Source organism: Larimichthys crocea, chromosome XVI, assembly GCF_000972845.2.
Source record: "Larimichthys crocea isolate SSNF chromosome XVI, L_crocea_2.0, whole genome shotgun sequence".
NCBI lineage: Eukaryota > Metazoa > Chordata > Actinopteri > Sciaenidae > Larimichthys > Larimichthys crocea.
Window position 1 is genome coordinate 15,592,018 of NC_040026.1, and position 19,892 is coordinate 15,611,909.

A 19,892-nucleotide genomic window follows, 5' to 3' on the forward strand; every position below is an offset into this window, starting at 1 on the left:
TTTTTGGACCATTGAGCGAGCAAGCAATTTAAAGACGTCTTGGGCTCTTGGAACTTGAGATGGACATTATTCACTCTTTCTGACATTTTATAGATCCCTTTATCCTTCGATAACACAAAAAAAGAATCGATAGGACGGTCAATAAGGAAAATATTCATTAGTCACAGGCCTATAGAAGATGATGAAGGAGAGAAATAGATAAGGAAAAGCAGAGCAAGAGCAAGAGTTCATTGCTTTTGTCTTCTTGATGGTTCTTCCTCCTAGTGTATCATTCATCATTCTATTCCCAATCACCATTCTGTTTGAATTAGCATAATTTGCCCTCTCTGATTGGGGATAAATTGAATTTATGATATGCCTGTCAATCACCCATTATTAAATGAACAACAGCCATAAACATTAACCAGGTTTTCCCCCGTGGGCTGATCTCAGAACCAACTTTTGGCTCAGAAACTTTTCTGGATCATGTCCCCAGTCCAGTCAGTGCTTTGATTAAAGACATCCACTAAATTCGGGTAAAAATGGCTGCGGCTATATGCTCTTGATGCAGTAAAAGTGACCTTTTATTAGATTTGCTTTATCAAGAACACACATGCATATGGAACCAGGAATTTTTGTGTCATAGTTCTGCTCGAAACAGGCCAAATTTAACTCATCACTCTGCCCTAATTAATTCCACATGCTCTTATTTCAAACCCAATTCCTTTTAGAGGTATGTGTAACTAAACACTGTCCACCCGTGTCAAACAATGCTGGAATCATCTCAAGTATGTATCCTCAGCACTTGTTTTTGTATCATTCAAGGGATTTTGCATGTCAAAGAGTGTCATTCAAGCTGCCAAAGGCGTTGTTTTTCATTTTCAGTGTTACAAGATTGCGGAGACTTACTGTCAAAGTGACTTTGGAGTGTGTCCTTGTGTGCTTTTCTTGTGCCAGCCATCAGGCGAGGGTGATTGTGATTAGGAGTGCTCTTTATTGATGTGTCCACGTGATGTGTTACCCTGTGTCTCCCATCTCACTGAGGATCTGTGCACATGTGGGGGGTGGGGGGGCATGGCCTCATCAAGTGTGCAGATGAAAAGAACAGCATGCCATTAGGTTTGGAAAAGCAAAGATTGTTATGAATACATTATTTCATGGTTGCCTGTCAAGGAGTGAGTTGCGGGTTGGTTGCAAGAAAGCAGGCTCTGGGGTTTAATAAAGCCGAACAGTTGTTGGTTTGTTTTTGTGGAACAGAGTGAGGGAGGGAAAGAGAAGGGCGTTGTGAAAGTGTGTCTTGAGATCTGCAAGGAATTGAGGAAGGTCATCTGTTCCCTGGGACCCGCAACTCTTAGGCTGTGGAGAATGCATTAAGTTAGAGGTAATGTTGAAACCATGGAAATGATTCACTGTGAAATACCACCAGGAATTGTAAACTGTCCTAGCAAATACTGATTTAAGGTTAAAACAGGCCAAATTAGGCTCTCTCACCTGCTTTTCCTGTCTCTGTATTGTGTTCTTGCATCTTACATCTTACTCAGATCTTTTAAAAATCTTTAATTTTTCAACTAACCTAGGAATCTTTTGACTCAGTTATCGCCAAATCAGTTCTTCCTATGAGTGTAGGCTACAAAATCCCAACCTGGGGGTCAGGACCCTACATTTTACATACAAGTTTTTAATGTTCTCCTAAACTTCATTTTTCTTGTGACTGACTTGATCATTTTGTATCTTTATGTCTTTAAAAAATATTTTTCCCTTCTTGTTCATCATCTCGTGATTATCTACCGACCCTTTGGGAGATCCCAATCCCCAGGTTGGGAACCTCTGACCCAGATGTCTGTAAAAAAAAAAAAACATTCAATCAAATTGAGCCCACTTAAGATGCCTAAAGACCTTTTGACCTGGAATTCACTTAATCCATGCTTAGTATAAATATGCCAAGCGCCTGTTAAGCTACAACCAACCAATCATGTATTACAGTGTGTAAAACAACAAAAGAATGGCTGTACATACAGAGTACATAATAGATTTTGTTATTTCTTCTTAACAACGCTGCTAGGGAGTCAAATTTATTACTTTATCCAGTCATAGGTCTGTATCACATTTCAGTCACCCACACGCGAACAAACACACCCACAGTCACATTTCAACGCACGCAGACATACAATCCTCCAACCTAGCACTGACTTTATTGAGGCAATATAACCGGCACAAACTCTCCTTGTGTACTCTGGAGTATAAAGGGAGCTGATCATGGCCAGAACTCTACTTTATTAAGACCTCTGTTTACACTCCCCTTTATTGAACATATAAATAAGGCTTTGGGTTCTGGTGCCACTTTTACCGCTCCCTTAATGCTTCTGGTGGCTCTTATAACATTCTAGCTAACAAAAGCCACTTACACACTCTTGCACACCACAGCCACGCCACGCTCCAACTTTACCAAATGTCTGTCCAAAGCATGTGGGGGGAAAAAATGGCCCTGCAGACTATTTCCACTAATATAATGCCATTTATAAGCGGGAATTAAACCTCATAGCGCACCACATTAACAAAATGGTTATTCATTTGTGGACTTTGAAGTCAGGGAACCAAATGCTGTATGGTTGTGAACCTCATCTTCAAAGTCGATGCGGAGCATGCCACAGAAAAGGCGACGGCTGCTCCATCTGCGGGTGTGTGTTAGCCTTATAAATCGGCCAACCGCAAATGTGGACTTGACCTTTCTCTGTCAAAACTGTTTTTTTCCCCTCTCATCTGTTGTGTTTACCCATCTGTACTTTTCACCGAGGTTGTCATGCATTCTCTTACTCAGCATGCCCACCTCCCACAGACGGTGTGTGGTTTTCTAGGACTAATGAGGGTCGGATGCTTCTTCCGCTGTTATGTGTGTGTGTGTGTGTGTGAGATGCCGTCCTGTCCTTGCCGGGGCCTGCTTCTCATCATCAGCCTGGAGTTGGATGAGGACTGCTGAGCTGGTCACCTCTGTCTTCCCGCTATCAGCTGTAGAGGCTCTGTGATGAACTCCAGAGTGGTGGTTTCCTCAGAGGAGAACCAGAACAAAGCTCAGCTGGGGAGCACTCCTCCTGACCTGGGTTATTAATGCTGGATAATAAGCAGACTCAGCAATTTAGCTGGGTGAGTCACATGTAGAGAGACAGAAAGGATGTGAAGCTCAAAGGAAGAGCCTTGAGTCTGCTGGTAATAATAATAAAACTGTGATGAGCGTTTCCCCTTGAGTGTGTTTTGTGTTTGAAATGGGATTCAAAATTAAAATGTAAGAAACTTTCAAAGCATACATATGCTAAGTATGCTCCGACCACACGCAGAACTTCTCACGAGTCCACTGACATCATCCTGAGCATAAATCTGTTTCCCTGCTGTTTGGAAACGCTCAACTGAGCATCAGTGGAAGAAAACAACAAGCAAACATTTGATTTATTTTCTTGTGCTGAAACAAATGGTTCTAACAACCCCCGCTGTTTTAGTAAGAGACCCAAGCTCCGAAACAGCTTCCCCGCTGCAGGGAGCTGATTACTGCCCGAACAGTGTTAGCAATGTCCTCCAGTGGCTCACTATTACATTCTGACTCTCTGTGTGCTCATGATGTACTATTTACAGCGATTGCAGCTTCTGTCTCAGTTCTAACTGGTAGGTTTACTCGTGCTGGTGGCAGTTTTTCTGCCACTTCATCTCCTTCCGGCACGCTTGGGGGACGTCAGTATTGGATTTGGGGATGGATATATTTTGAAAATGGCTGGCAACACAGCAGAGCTCGGAGCCATGGTAGCCATTCGGAAGCTCGGTTAACACCCTGTCAGAACAGAGAGAGAGAGGAGATAAAAGCATGCTGGGAACAATGCCCCAAAGCTACGTCTAATCCCTGCACCGCATCCTGGACACTATCCCCGTGTTAGGAGTTATCACAACAGCAGCAGCGACCTCCCCTTTGCTTAAAAGTCTCCCGTTCCTGAAGAGCTATGGAGATTTCTGCAGCTTGAGTGGCAGAGGGGGTGGTTACGGTTTCGCCACAACCTAACCGTTGCCATTGCTTGATGTCTGAGGGTGCTGATTAGTGCCGTTGAATTCATGTCTTAATAGCAGAGGAGACAGGCTCCGTTCTACTGACAGTCTATAAAAAGGAGGTGAACATATGTTCAGGGAGGGCGAGGATGTATTAGAGATGGCATTTAGTCAGCGTGGATAATTGTTAGTCATGAAAAAATAAAACTATTCAGAGAGCATTATTTGTGTGCTGTGATACAGAAAAGCCATCAAACACAAATACTGTGATTTTGTTAAAGTGACACTTTATATTACAAGGCAGCTGTACTGTCAGGTTGTGTCCTGATGTTGTTAATGAACACCAGACTCGGGGAGGAATTCATTATCAGTATTGTTTGTAGGAAATCAGTTTGGATAATGTTCCCATTGTTTGTGTTCACAAAGATGGACATGATCTAGTCTTACAGATGCAGAGAGAATTTGGAGTAAAGAGAGGAGGGGGGTGAACACTTTGAAGTTTTCTGTGTATTCTCACATGGTATTTATATTTTCTCTTACAGGGAATCGTTTGACTGTTCAACACAGACCAACCGCAAAGCAGAAACATTATGGGATTACCGTACCTCTTCAGCTTGTTGGACAAGACTGGAAACCAATCAGTCAGCTCAAATCTCAGGTGAACAATTGTAGTAAATTGAATAAAATTTTCTTTGCTCTGCTTGTTCTTTTACACATCTGTTTTTCCAACTGCTCCAGATATCTCGACATTACTGAGTCATGAAATTTGGATATTCATGGTTTCTTTTTTGTGACCAAAACTTTGCACACACCCCATTGTATTTCATAATCCAGCAGACGGATTGTTGTGGTGTTTGTTAAACACATTCATGTTCCCGGGGGGATAAACCATCTGATTTTAATAACACTCTGGCCATTACTATAGCATCAGGCATAAAATAAATGGCTCTCAATGCGGGTTCAAACTCACAGTCACAGGGAGCTACATTGGTATACCGTATGGGGGCATGTTCAGGTACCGGTGACACACCGGTTTAAAACAGTGCACAGAGGTTTGCGATACTCTCAGACAGGATTTTGTAACAAATCTGAGAAATACAGCATTCACGTTACAAAGTAATCTGGCTACTGCATTGCCATGCTTGGTGATGTAACATTGGGTTGCAGCAAAAGTTTAGCCAGAACGTGCAAAAGAGTAAAATTCTGATTACGCCTTTTGGTTAGTTGTTATGTGGGCAGCCTATAGGGGCTGGCAGTGAGCTTGATAATAAAGAAAATAAAGAAAACATTTTAATCTTTTATATTCACTTCAATCAATCAATTTCTCTTAAACCTGCTGCACAAACATTTAAACCCAGAACTTCTAAATCTTAATGAAATTCTCAAGGATGACACCGCATCTTCAATTTAGAACTGAACTATATCTAATCAGTTGGTCCAAATCAACTGTGTGTAAAATGCAAAAAGCCTGTAGATTCTGAATTTATGTTAAGGAGTTTATAATCAGATAACTTAATCATTTTTCAGGATAACTCCAGCCTTGGACAGTTGTTCTCATATTCCATTTTAGTTTGGTAATCATTTAATTAAATGCAAATCGAAGCAAAAATTAAACTGCCTGGTGCATTAATTAAATGAATCCGGCTCAAATGTCAGAACCAAGAGTCAGCCAAGTTAAAGGGTGTCGGATCAGACAGCTGTACAATATCTGCATCTTAGAAAGGAAGAAAACACTACAAATCCCACTGGTGATTTAATGAAATGTTTGAAATATGGGCTGTTTTTTTTTTTTTGCTTGGTGTTATAATCGCAGACTTTGCAAAAAACAAAATGCATGGCTGCCAGGCAGACTTAAAAACACAGCTTCTGTTCGCAGGATGTGTTATTGAGTCAATTCATTTGTGAATTCGTTTGTTCTGTCTTAACCGAGCAGGCAAGGTGCCACAAGGTTTCTTAAGGATGTTATTACCCTCAAAACAAAACAAAACCACAGATCATATTACACTCACAATGACGGTGCTAATTTGAATATATATTTCCTACAATAACAAGCCCAAACAAACAGTGTACTATATACTTTTCCCTGAAGTTATAAATGCCAGTTGTCATGTATATAGAAATCTGTCTGAAAAGAAAATACCAGGAGGTTTAGTCCCACATGTCTTGTGCAATGATACTGCCTTAAGTGTTCTGCTTCCATATCCTCTTATGATCCACTAGACATTCTTCTTCATGAGGGGGGGGTGATGGATGACTTAACCCAGAGCAGCGCTGCTTTCCACAGTTGACCCAGATTGAACTACATGCGTGAAATGTGTTTGTGTTTGTGTGTGTGTGTGTGTGTGTGTGTGTGTGGTTGCCCGGCGATATGGCAAATGTGAGAGAGCAACACGCAGGAAGAGAGAGGTTAGGTGTTGACACGTGGATGAATGTGTGTGTGTGTGTGTGTGTGTGTGTAGAGGCGTTTGTTGCACAGCGCGGTTGACAAGAAGTGATGGATGACTCTGTGCCACTTCATCTGACTCTAACAGAGACACATGGTGCCTCTCAGTGTTGTAACTCAGGGGCGCGAAGACTTGTGGCTTTCCGCAGGATTAATGTCAAAAGGAATAGAAACATAAAGCTAATCCTCTCAGCTCTTGTTGTAAGATACAACGTCGCTTCACGAGGTTTTTCCGACTACTCATCAATTGAAAGCAGTCGTCCTGCATGTTTTCTCACCAGCGCTGGGTGGCTTAGTCACAGTTTCATCAGGATTGTAACTTTTTTTAATTTATAGCCACACACAGACACACATTTCATTCATTTTCTTACATTTAAACCAAGCAAACTAATGCTGCAGCACATGAGCAGCAATCAAAGTCACCTCAATCAAAACGCATTCTGCCTGACTCCAGGACTAATCTTTCTCATCCCCTCTTCTGTCTGTTGTCTCATCAGAGTCATCCTGCATCGCTGAAGCTCCTGATTGAAGCGGAAGGTGAACAGCTGCTCTTGGCTCTGGAGAAAAACGAGTAAGTCTTCCCCCTCCGTTCATACTTGGCCCTAGCTCGGAACTGAGTGTTTTTCTGGAGTACAAATGGGGGACATATGCACTGCCCAGGGGCTACAGCTGGGGCTGAAGCCAAGTTGTGTGTCACACATAACAGCCAGGGAAGGGAAAGGAGGAAGTGTTTTCTCTTTTATTGCTGCTAGCGCGGGCATCGCAGTGCTCTCCGAGCTTTGGTCTTCTTGTATGCTGAAACAAAGACTTGAAAGACAGAAATGCCTGAATACATCAGCCAGACATTGATGAAAACCGACATCTTCCTCCTTCTTCTCCCTGTATTTTTTTCATTTGATCTATTGGCATAACACAGGGGAGAAGGCGGCTTTGTTTGAACACAGAACACACTCTTCGCTCTGTATATTAAGATACTGTCAACACAGTGTCAGCCAAGGGACTAGCAGGGAGGCGGGGGAACATCATTTGAAAGTGATCAGGATATCAGAATAGGTGCAGTTTGACGTAGCTCTGGATCTGTTCAGAAGAATATTTGTCATCTTTGCATTTTTACACAAGGGCTGCCTGAATGTGGCCTCAGTCTCAGACAACCTCCGTGTCGAGTGTGTTGCTGAGAAAGAATGGGACGTGATTGATGGAGCAATATGTTTTCTATCCAGCTCTGCTGCCACACATGAGCAACCAGGAACAAGCGGAGCTGTCTGCCGTGATAGAGAGAAAAAACGGAGAGGAGAGCACAGAGGGAGACAGAGCGGACGTTTTTTTATGTCAGTCAGCCATGAATCTCACTTGTTTTCCAGACTTAATATATGTAAATTCCACCTGCAGACGGTGGGACAAAGCTTTCAACACCAGCGACCACAATTTTATGGCTTACCTACTCTGAAAATATTTTGATGGGAAATCGCACTCGCGTCTTTGTGTCGAATAACATTCCTGCTTTGCACAGGTGGGGATTGTGCAAAGCTGACTTGCAGATTGTCAAATTTTCACTAGCCTCATTTATAGCAAAGAATTACGTTCCCTTACAGTAAAAACATTTCATTTCAAAATGGGAACTAAGCTTTTCCCCTGTGATCAGCTGCAGTGGAAAAACAACCCGTGTTCCCATGCATGGCCCGCGTGATCCTCATCCAACATAGCTGTCATCATTGTCCCATAGCATTAAATGTAAAATCCACAGTTGAGCTCAAACCCCTGGCCAAGAGGAACAAACAGAGACTATGGAGAGGTGCAATCTAAATCTTTCTAATAAGCTTGAGCATGATGGAAAGACTTTGCTCAAACAAACCTTCATGCAGTCCAAATACCGATCTGTCAGAATTTACTCTCAACACTTGCTGCAAGTCTGGAGAACAGGGTTTAATTACTGGCAAGGGTTGAATTTTCATCATCTCGGACTCTTCTGCGATCAGTCAAAACTACCTCGAAAAATCAAAATAGAAGCCACTACTGCGTGTTTGACAAGACGGATCACAAACAGAACGTGGATTTGAGGAGGATGTGCGCCGTCGAGTGAGTTTGCACTGCGGATCAGCGCAGCAGAGCCAAAACTGAACCTGCTGTGCTGACATTAAGTGAGGGGTTCTCGTCTGAGGTTTGCTGGCAGACTGGCTGTTTGCCGCTGATGAAATCCAGTTGTTCAAACACAGCCGGCATCGGTAGAGGAGAAATAAATGTGGTCCAGAATGAAATGATTTGAATTAAACCCCCGGATTTATTTCTGTTTTCTCAGGTCTTTGTTAATAAATATCGCTGGCAGCATGAATGAGGTGTGCCACACAGCTGAACCAGATCGTTTCTGTTGTATCGAGAGGCAAACATGCTCAGAGTGTGAACTTGCATCAACCCTGGAGTGTAATAGAGAATAGCAGAGGTCGTTAAGGAACAAACTAAGGGATCACAAACTGCTTGAAATTATCACATTTTCTCATTTGTCTCTGTTTTATAGGGAGGAAGAAGTCATCTTTATTTAACTTATGTATTAAAAAGGCCGAAAACAACAGTATTTTGAATTAATATCTGAGAAGATGTATGCTGCTTTGGACCCCTGTTTCTCACTCTGCTGGTGAGCTGTGTAGTGTCAGTGTCACCGATGACATTTGGAAAGCCTGCAACATGATGAAAGTTATCGTTGACAGCACAAAACTAGTGTGTTTGCTAGCCAATATGGAACATTCTTCCTTGTGTGTCTGCTTCTTGGAACGAAGCAGGAGACATAGGCGTCTGAGATATTCCCCGCAACATCCTCGGACACGCTTTGAAAAGCAGCCTGTTGTCAGGATGGAAAGGGAGCAACATGTCAACCGTGCGAACTGGTGCTCCATATTATGGTTCAAAAGATGGCCCCCTGATAGATCAAGCCCCTCTCTATGTGGAGAGGCTGCTATTTTGTGTGCTCTTATATTGCTGTGTCTTCAAATTCAAAAGCCGCAAATAAGAATTGGTTCTGGCCTGTACTCTAGCTGCTTTCAGTTGGAGTGTCAACATAAAAAGATTATATTTTTGTGTGCATAAAGAGAGGCATCTACACATATACTCATGAACACTCAAACACAAACAAGGTATTCATTATCGTTATCATCACTCGGGGTCTCTTGGGGAAATAGTCAAGAAAATACCCACAAGAAAAGAGCATGTATTCTAGACACTATACCAGTATTTTCTTCAGAAATGTTTTTGATCATTAGCTACTCCAGTTCTCTCTGGTTGGAGAAGCATTTATGCTGGAAAACCAGCAAAGCGCACGTTGATCTTACAACATTTAATTAATAAATACTTTGATTCCTGTTTTCCAATGTCAGATCTTACATTTTAAGTGCCAGGAGGTGTTGAATTACAGATGAGATCAAAATGAAGGCAGTTCTAAATGACCAAACCATAAAAAGGTGGCATGTAGAACTGATTGAACCACAGGTGGCTATTAAAATATCCATATAGGCACAGTAAGTTCACTTTTTCACCCAGGACATTAATTAGCAGAATGATGATACTATAAACATGATGGTGCTGATGATAAAATGCAAGTCCAATTGATGAAAATTAAACTTTCTATGAGCATAAATTTATTTGTTTAATGGGCATCCAGTACGTAAATATCAAACCTCAAACTAACTATCCATGTGCTCATGTTCTTCTAGATTTGCACATTTCAAAAATTCCCTGACTGGAAAAACCTCAAATTGTCTGTTTGCAAATGACGTAGCAACGTGTTGCTGCATTTGTTGCAAAGAGAATGCTCATGAGATAAGCCTGATCACTGTCATCTGAGTCTGATTCCTGGTGGCATCTTATTTTCTTGGATCAATTTAGTTAGTAGAGAAGCTTAGCATGGCCTTTGCTTTGTGAAATAACAGCTTTATTCCTCTATTACATTTTTTTTCTCACAATGACCTGCCCAGTGTGGGTGTGCGTGGGTGAATGGGAGACTTTGTAAAGCCCTTTGTTCTCCTCAGGTAGAAAAGTCCTATATATATGTATATATATATATAGCTGTCATTTTCCATTTCATATATGTATATTCCTTTCTTTTTACATAAGTGGAGGCAGTAATTTATTCAGCTTCTTGTGCACTGTTCACTGGTGTGCACATCTAGATCAGTGAGGACGGTTGTTGAGCTTTGACCACTGAGTAAGGAACCACAATTGGCCAAGCTGTTTCTCGCAACTCTTGCTGCTTTGTAGCTTTGAATTTGAGGCCTCCAGGCATATCAAGATGAGTCCCAAGCTGAGCAGGCAGCATGCTCTCCATTCCTATTCCTCTTTCTAATGGACTGCAGAATCACTGAAAGGAGGCTTGGGGCTCATCAGCTGGGTGGAGGATGTTCTTGGTTGCCTGCACTTGGGGTTTCTCCATGCTCGTCATGTTGTTTGGCCTTAAGCATAAGGGGTCTGGAGGCTTGGCTATCCATCTTTTGGAGTCTTTGTGCCGTGAGACAAACAGATACAAAGGAGAACACACAGATGTGCATACACACACTTTAATCTGGTCTTTTCCCTGGGAAGAGGGCAGGCAGAGGATGTGTTTCCTGAGTGAAAGGACTGGCTGCAAACTTCTTCTATCTCTCCTGTGTTTGGAAGAACAATATAACTCAACCTGGACAGAATCCAGACGCAATTTGTCCTAGTCCTAGTCCTAGTTTGTCCTAGACGTTATTTGCCTCCATATCTCAGACTGGATTGCTGCTGGCCAGTGACCTGTTCTTCCCCTCAATGAAGACATCCTCGAGTGTCACTGAAAACATAGACAGGAAGCAGCCTCTCTGGGGGAACTGAACAAACAGAGGGCTAAAGGCGTAGCATAAATATCTAAACCTTTCTGGAAAATAAAAAAAAAAAGACATCTTTCTGACCTCCTTTGTAGAGTTATTGTGCTCGGCTGCTGAACCACACACAGATTGTTTAAGGAACGTCAAACCCAACGACACCCATGTGTATCAGATCCTTCCTCTTGACGTCAAACTAGGAGTGAGACAAAGTGTGTATCAAATCCTTCACCGAGTCATTAAATCAAAATAACAAGATGAAAACATGTTTATTTCTTGATTTTACACTTAATTCTTAAAGGTGAAATTTTGTATTTATTGATAGAATTAAGCAATAGAATTATTGTTAGTTGGCAATATTTTACTTAATTAGTATTAATTAGGGCAAACACGAATCGTTGACCCCAAGGCTGTATACTTCTTACATTAATACAGAAATACCAGCATTTTCCAACGTTTTAAGTTCTAAAACATGCCGACAATAAAAAAGTACAAAGCATTATAGACTTTCAAATCTTAGTTTGAAACTTTTCATGAATCGTGAATGTGATTTAACCACGTTATTGAAAGCCAGTAATTACCATTATTCTTCAGCAACACTACTCTTCAATTCTCTAATGATGAACCGGGTAAAAATAAAACCTTCCTCCTGTTAAATACTTTAATCCCATAGTTACGCGCCAGCACAGCGTTCCTCGCATCCCCTCATTGTTCAGAGCTGGAGTAAGAATGGGTGGATAAAGAAGACACGATATGAGAAAGGAGGGTGGACGAGAAGAAGAAGTTCAACGTTTTTTTTTTAAAGAAGAGGGAGGAGATGAAGATAAAACTGGTGGTTTGAAATCTCCATCCACTGAGGCGTTAAAGCTCGAGATACTGTATGTGCTCTTCCTGCTGTGCTCCTGTACTCACAGTGGAGATTACATCTAATCAGAGCTTTGCACCTGATGATTTTATCTGAAGCCAACTGGTCACATCTATATCCCCTGTCAGCGCATTATCGGCTTGTCATCTGACCTATTAGCCAAGCATTCCCAGAGAAATGGAGACGCATGGAGAGTTAGATCATGGGTGAATGAGTCATCGGCAGATATGTGCTGTACATTACAATGGAGAGGGCACATGCAGTCCAGTTCTTCCCATGCATGAACACAGACAAAACCTGAATATTCTTCATGCTTGTTCTAATTTCTCATTTATTCTCGCTTTTCTGCAAACATGCACGTAAACTTTCTTTCATCAGCAAAACCCAAACATACACATACACATACACATATACCATGCTCTAAAATTCAGAGCCACCAGAGCTTATTTCCAAGAGACGGATGCACTGAGGTTAACTCTAGCCTTTGTACCTCTCTTGTTACCCTCGCGGCTGCAAGGCCATGATATACTGTGATTCATTAGTTTCAAAGACAAGCCATGGAAATGGGCTCATCTCTGTCTAGAGCCTGCACCTTTTAACTACTTCCTTCAAAAGGGAATTTTTCTTTTCTTTTTTTTTTTTGGAAGGAGCTTCCCTCTTTTGAATTACCTTCTCAGAAGCAACCAATTATTTTCAAGCTTAGAGCAGTAATTAATAAGGTGGATTCACAACTCTGTCTTCCTAATTAATCAGGAGGCACCCAGTAACACTGGAAAGCTCTTGGAACGGCTTGTCCCTTATTTCAGGATGAAGAAGAGTGAGAGGCACATGCGTGGCGTCCTTAGTGCGTGTCTGTATAAATGTGTTTTTTAATGGTCTAGAAGCTTTCAATCTCTCTCTCTCTCTCGCTCTAGCTTTCACAAGCAGACAGCGAACATGAACACCAACAATACCGTATGACAAAGCAGCAACAGCACTGACACGAACACTGAACTGATGCATGAAAACTACTGATCTACCAAAGCTCATTTAATCAGAGATGTAGCCTTTCAAATGAGACAAGTGTCACTGGTTGCTGTTAACAGAGATACATAGAGAATCACATATGATAGATCCAACCTGTCTTGCCTTAATCAGGGTTGAAAATCCAGTTGTTATAGGATAAACAACATATAAAAGCACCCCCTATTTCCCACATCCATACTCTCTTCCATCTACAGTCAGCATTTAGACTCTTACTGACCAATGAAAGGATGTTTTGTTGCATCATGTACTGTATGTATGATTGACAGAAGGAGGATAGCTTTGGATGAACAACATTTTGAGTTTTGATTCAAGGATGAGCACTGGAGAAGTTTTAACACCACTCTTGTGTAAGTTCAAACCTGGACCATGAATGGCTTCCAAGCAGGTTATGATGTCACAAAATCCAGATCAGAATCAGATTTAAGGTGAGCGCAGAGCAACTTTCTCTCTCTTTTGAGAGTCACAATAGGAAAAACATATTTTTAAATGGATAGGTACTTAAAGTATAAAACTGGAGAAAATAAAAACTGAGTTTTAAACTCAATGGCATGTTAAAAAAAAAAGTTATTTTGTGCAGTGATAGGGGTCTTCCCCTCTCCACTCTGAGCTTTTTTCCAGACGGACCACATGGGTCTCCGGGCAGCAGCTGGTAGATCTATTCCTCCCCTTTACCACAAAGTACACAGCCAACTCAAACCTACTGTCAGCATTAGTTTCTCTCTGGGGTACGAGCCATCACTCACTGCTTACCTTCACTGAAGAGCTTATGGAGGCTCCTGCAGATCAAGATAACCTCCTTTTTAGTGATAGAGATTGTTATCAAGGCTTAATGTACAAAGATTTAAAAATCAAAACTACATAGTTGATAACGAGTGGATGCATTTTATGATATTTCTGTTTCTGTTATCCATCAAATCAATCCTAAACTATCACATAGGCAACTTGGATGACAGCTTAAACTCACCTCTTTAACCATTAGGCTGCAACCAACCTGCCATAAGAGATGTGATTTAATGCTCAGGATTTGAAGAACAAGTAGACACGGAAGACACAACTGCAAAGAAAAACCAGACAGCACTCCCCCTGTTTATTTTCATCCTTTGTATGAGTCATCTTTTAAGAACCATTTCTTGCATTGTTATGAACCCGGTGTGCAAGACTGTGGTGTTTAAAATAACACTTCAAAGGATGAACAAGTAACCCTTTTTATTTCACCTCTAAATGCCAATGTAAAAACAGGCGCCTCTCAAGATAAGATTGCATTAAAAGTTATGAACAAAGGGGATTTGGGAGGTAGACTAGGCCATGTGTTTCATTTTCAGACCTTTATGTAACTTCTTTCTAACATTTAATAGAGCATAAAGGAAGGTTTTTACCCGCTAGAACATTTATTACAAGATTTTTCATACATATTCCAGACAGCTGATAAAATGAAAACACATATGAATGTTATTATATTATTTTCAGTTCTCCATCCTTCCTGTGAATGTGTTTAGAAAAATTTATTATGCTTAAATATGAGCATGACCTCATGTTTTATCCGTGTCTGTTCTTGACTCAACTGTAGTTCAACATAATTGCATAAGTGCTGTTTAAATTGCACTATATGGCATTACTGCAGCAAACAAACTTTTATGTTTTGTGTCCCTGTGCTAAAATTACTTTAAACACTCTCATAAAGTTTTGTTTTTAATATACACAATGCTGATTTGCTGCCACATCACAACAGCAATGTAGGTGTGTATTCCCTTGCACCCTTTAAAAATATGTATTTCTAATCGTAAAAATGTTAATGCTACCGACGAATGAGCAAACATAACAATTCACTAGTGTGTTTCCTCGTGCTTTGTATGTTAATGTTTTGTAGCTTTTGAAATTAGAAAGACAAATCCACAAAGTGCTGTAATTTCAGTGCGCAGTGGCTTTATCTCTGTTAGTATATGACAACAATATCTAAACCTGACGACTGGGAACCTTCTTCTGTTGCCCCGTCTTCCAATAATGCAATGCAGTAATGTCATAGTTGTCGCATGCATGGGGGAAATAAGCACTAAGCTAAGTGAAATATATCTCCAGGGGCTCATGTGTTGCTGAAATGCAGGTGTGAAAGTAAAGATATGCATATAAGACATATGCTTACACTTTCAACAGTAGCAGAAGAGCGAGACAGAATGATGGCTTTGTTTTGGAGTACGAAAATTAGTTTGTGGATGAGTTTGCCAACCCTCTATCTTCATCTTCCTTTTGTGTGCTCTTTCCACCAGACCAGACGGTCTGTATTTCTGTCTTTTCTGGCTCACGATCGCTCCCTTTCACCTATTTAAGCAAATGTTCCCCATCAATTCAAGCGAAATCTAATTTTCTCAAGGCTCTGGGGTGCCAAAGGGAATAAACAAAAGCAGCCAAAGTTTTTGACCTCTGTGGTTGCTGACCATAAAGATAATCAGTCTAGGCTCACGGTCCTGGTTTCCATCTTCCCTCTGACAGACAGACAAATAGATTTGCCTGAGTTACAGTGTGAGTTAAAGTCAGCCGGGAAGAGAATGCTGGCTTTACTTGTCCTCCATCCTGTTCTCTCTGTTCTCACACTCCACTGACCTTCCGATGACCAGCACTCCCTGCGTGTGGGGTCACTGACTGAGCGAAGAAGCCACGCGTGGTCATCAGTCAGACGGTCAGATTTGGGCTGACAGAAGCCTGTCTCTCTTTCTGCTGATCTAAGACAAGTTTTGTTTTTTTTCTCCCCTTCTGCTGCCCTACACATGCTCACACAGAGCAGTGTCCTTGTGAAAAATGAATGCTGGATGGAAAGCAAAAACAGCATCCGCTTCAGTTGACAAGCACAGCAAAAAAAAAGCTCCTGGAGCAGTTTCCCCTTCTTGCCCTAAAAGGCAGTATCACTGCTGATAAACGTCTCCGTTTTTTTTCATTTTGTGTTCCTGCTTTTGACTCATTTAAAACTTCAAATCCACTCAATGGGAGCCCTGTGTAGGAGTTTCTTCTTTCATCACGAAATTCAGCTTAGTGATAAAAGGAAATGGTGCAGAGAAAGTCAGGGACCTGGAGCACGAAGTCTTCCCCCGTCACCGTGTCATGCAGAAAGCAGATGCTTTTGGTTTCCCATCCCACTCGTCATTTAGGTTATGCATCTGAGGCCCCACGGTGCTGAGAGATGGACACACAGGGAGTAGACTGAGGGGAAGGATATGTGATGGCTGGATCGGAGGTGTTTTTGCTTTGTCAGATGAAGTGTGAAGGCAGTTCTCCTCCCTGTCATGTTTCTCTCTCCTTATTTTCTTGCCATCAGCAACTTCTAATAACTCCCTGTTGGGGTATGGGACACAGCGGGGTCTCCTTTGGTTGGCCCCCGTACTCCTCTTCATTCACTCTCACCTAATCCCTCCAGCACTGGGGACAGGAGTGAGCTGCCAACAACAATAGGAGCTGCCAGGGTTTGATAAAGAGCCTGTGGACTGCTTCGGGGTGCAGGGACCCCCTGGAATCGAGGGTTCGAGTGCATGACACAGTCAAAATCATCAACGGAGTTTCCAAGCGAAGGGGTCACAGGCAGGTTGTAAATTCACAGAGGGTTAAGCAGGAAACTGTATTTGTTGACACATGATCTGAGAGAAAAGCAATAGGTTGTCCTTGAAAAACACCAGGGAATATATTTACTTACCGGGAGTAGATCCAGTTCTCTAATGCTGACACAAAGGTCAGTTTTTTCAGCAACTTTGGGGGGTTTTAGCAACATAGAGGAAGTTAGAGGAATGGTTTCACATTTTGGGAAATAGATTTGCTTTCTTGATGAGTTAGATGAAAAGATCCACACTGCTTATATCTCTTAGCTCAATATGAATCTGAAGCCAGCATGATGAGGTTACCAGGCAACCAGCTCAAGGGAGTCACTGCCCTTAGACAAGAAATAATCCCCCCACACTTTTATTTTATTAAACAAACAAGATTTAATGCGTCAATTAATGACCTTTAGCAAGTAGGCCGACTTTATTGTCTCAGCAAGAAACCAAATAAGCTTATTACCCAAATATTCCTTAAACATTCTACAATTACAATTGTCTCTTGATTGGCTCAGTATATTCACAATAGTCAATAAATTAATAAATAAATAAATGATTCACTATTTCCCCAGCAGAGTGGTGTGGAGCAGGCTTTGAAACAGCAGTCAGACCTTTGTGTTGGGATATAAATTCATACAAAATACTATTTAAAAGTTAACTGGATGGTTGAAATATGAAAAAATGTCAATATTTAAAACTGTTTCAGTGCTCTTTGTTTTTGTGTCAGGTTCAAATGTTCTGCAGGGCCTTAGGGATGAGGCCCTGCTCTCACAATTGATCGTGTTCAAAACTCTAATGACAACGAATAAATGGATGCTGTGTATGGGGATGCAAATCAACCACGCGCACCTTTTCTTTATGCTCGACGGGCCATCCACGCCGTAAAAATGAGCGTGCCACATCTGTGTGCTCCATCTGCTCAGATGTGATGTTTATAAAGAATCTTTTTAAAAGAAAGCCAATAATGTTCCACTCGCTGGGTGCATCAGCTTGAACAACAGGAGCTATATTCCTTCCAGGGATCAATGGACCGCGGATGATCGATGAGCTACTAGTGCATTATTGGGAAATCAATCACCAACTTTAGAAATAGGATGAAATGACGTTGAGAGCTGATTTAAAGAAGCGTGACATAGCAGAATCTTTTGTCGGCATTCACCGCAGAGATAGGTTTTAATGAAAGCCGGATGAATACTCAGGAGGTTCGGAAGCGTATTGTATCGTGTGTCTAAGAAATTGGACATTTAATTCCTCGTCTTAATACAGACACCTGTTGCAAATGCATGAAGATTCTGATCTTGCTCCTTACACTTCAGTTCAAGTTCATTTTCCTTTCAATAATTTAGTTGTTTTTTTGTTCCATCTCCTTGGTCGGGGTCAGGATGCATGACCAAACCCACGTAATACATCACAATCAGACTTTTACTAGAAAGAGGGAGGACATCTCCCTCACTGACACAATCAGAGGGGTGAAAGACATGAAGGCAGGGAGAGTACATTTGCATTCAGTGCTTAATTGTTTGATTTCCCTGAGGGCGTGCAAGACGGAGGAGAAGGGCAGGAAAACTAGAGAGAGATTTAATTAATTGAAATGATGTTTTTTGTATGTGCATCTACCTTGTGAAAAGAATGATAGGCTTGATTGTTTGAGGTTCCCTAGTTGCTCATTAGTTCAAGCACGAGGTTGCAATGAATATAGATGCATGAGCTTTGGGCCTTGGGCCAGTTCTTTGCAAACCATTTGAATTCATGAGAAAGCTTAAAGCCATTGTATTAGCATGACCCGTCCTGAAAATGACTTTGCATTCACCCCTCCTTATTACCTTTTCCCGTTCTCAGCCTTAACCCACATAATGATTTAAAGAAAAAAAACAAACAGAGCAGGAAAAAAAAAGCTGTAAAAGAAGAGACGGAGAAGATGTGATGCAATTCTTTGTTTTGAGGCTGCTCGTAAAGCTTATTGTTTCAACTTGGAATGTGTCCACGGAGGGGAATATGAATTAAATCAAGTCAATTTCCATCTGTGGACTTTCAATATTTTCTGAATTTGCTACAGGCTAGAAGACATGAATATCAAAACGAGGTATACATTTGCTTCCACTTCAATACAATGAAGGTTTGCGGTGCCCGCAATATTGCAAGGAGGAGAAAAGCAGCATTTCTTTGTGAGAAATTGTGACCTTCCTGTCAACAGATTTTTAAAGGGCTACTTTTTTGGTAGAAGGTGTTTCCTGTGACAATTGCTCATTGTAATGTGGGTTAACCCGCCCTTTAAAAGTTTGTTTCAGAGTTTGCAAAATGCTTCTGAAAAGCATCACAGTTCTATAATGCCTCCCTGATTTCCAATGCAGGATGTACTGATGGTTGAATAAGTAGTTTAGGGAATCGGGCGGAGGAGTGTTGTGGTTTGCTGATAGTGTTGAAATAAAAGAATGTGTTGCATGATCTATAAGCCATGAGCCTGCTGTGTGTGTGGAGCACAAACACCGTGGAAACAGCGCATGCAGCGGTACCTACATGTGTACAGGCGCACAAACAAACACACACATGCTCCCACACAAACGCACATAAATCACGTTACGCTACCAGCACATGCAGCGATTTCTGCACAGGGACACACTGTCTTTCTATCTTTCCCACACCCCCGCGCACAGACACACAACTGGAGCTCGTACTGAGGGAGATGAAGAGGCAGAGGCAGAGGCACGCTCTCTGCCACAGAGGAGCAGAAGCCCCGGGGGGCAGATAGGAGTAGAAAGCATGATGAAGGATCTCCCCTCCAGTGATCCACAGCAACAAAGGCGATTTGAGAGACTGCTGCTTTGGCACCCTGGCATAATTAGTTTGAGATAACAATGTCATTGGCTCATGTCACGAACAAAAAAAATAGAAGAAGAAAAAAAAACATACATCTGGGCCATGATTTTTCAGTTTTTATTTGTTATCACTTGTTTAATTGCAAGCATACGGAATATTTAAGCTTCATATTACACTTGACCTAAAGTGGAGCATTTAGAGTTCACACTGTGCCCATCAGCTGCCTGTGATTAGTCAGATGTGATTACTTTTCCCTGGCCCTTGGGGGATTGTGATATCATAAGCAATAAAATGACTATTAATGTCTTTTGAGGGGAAAAAAAAAAGGGAGA

General features: G+C 41.5%; 1 protein-coding gene across 1 annotated transcript in view; it reads left to right on the forward strand.

Moving 5' to 3' along the window:
• Positions 1-19,892, forward strand: part of adam12a (ADAM metallopeptidase domain 12a) — a 71,957-nt gene that overhangs the window by 7,355 nt on the left and 44,710 nt on the right. Inside the window, exons 2-3 of the mRNA XM_019278746.2 lie at positions 4,548-4,663; positions 6,946-7,019. Of these exons, the coding sequence (XP_019134291.2) occupies positions 4,548-4,663; positions 6,946-7,019 (190 nt within the window). The remainder of the gene's footprint in view (positions 1-4,547; positions 4,664-6,945; positions 7,020-19,892) is intronic.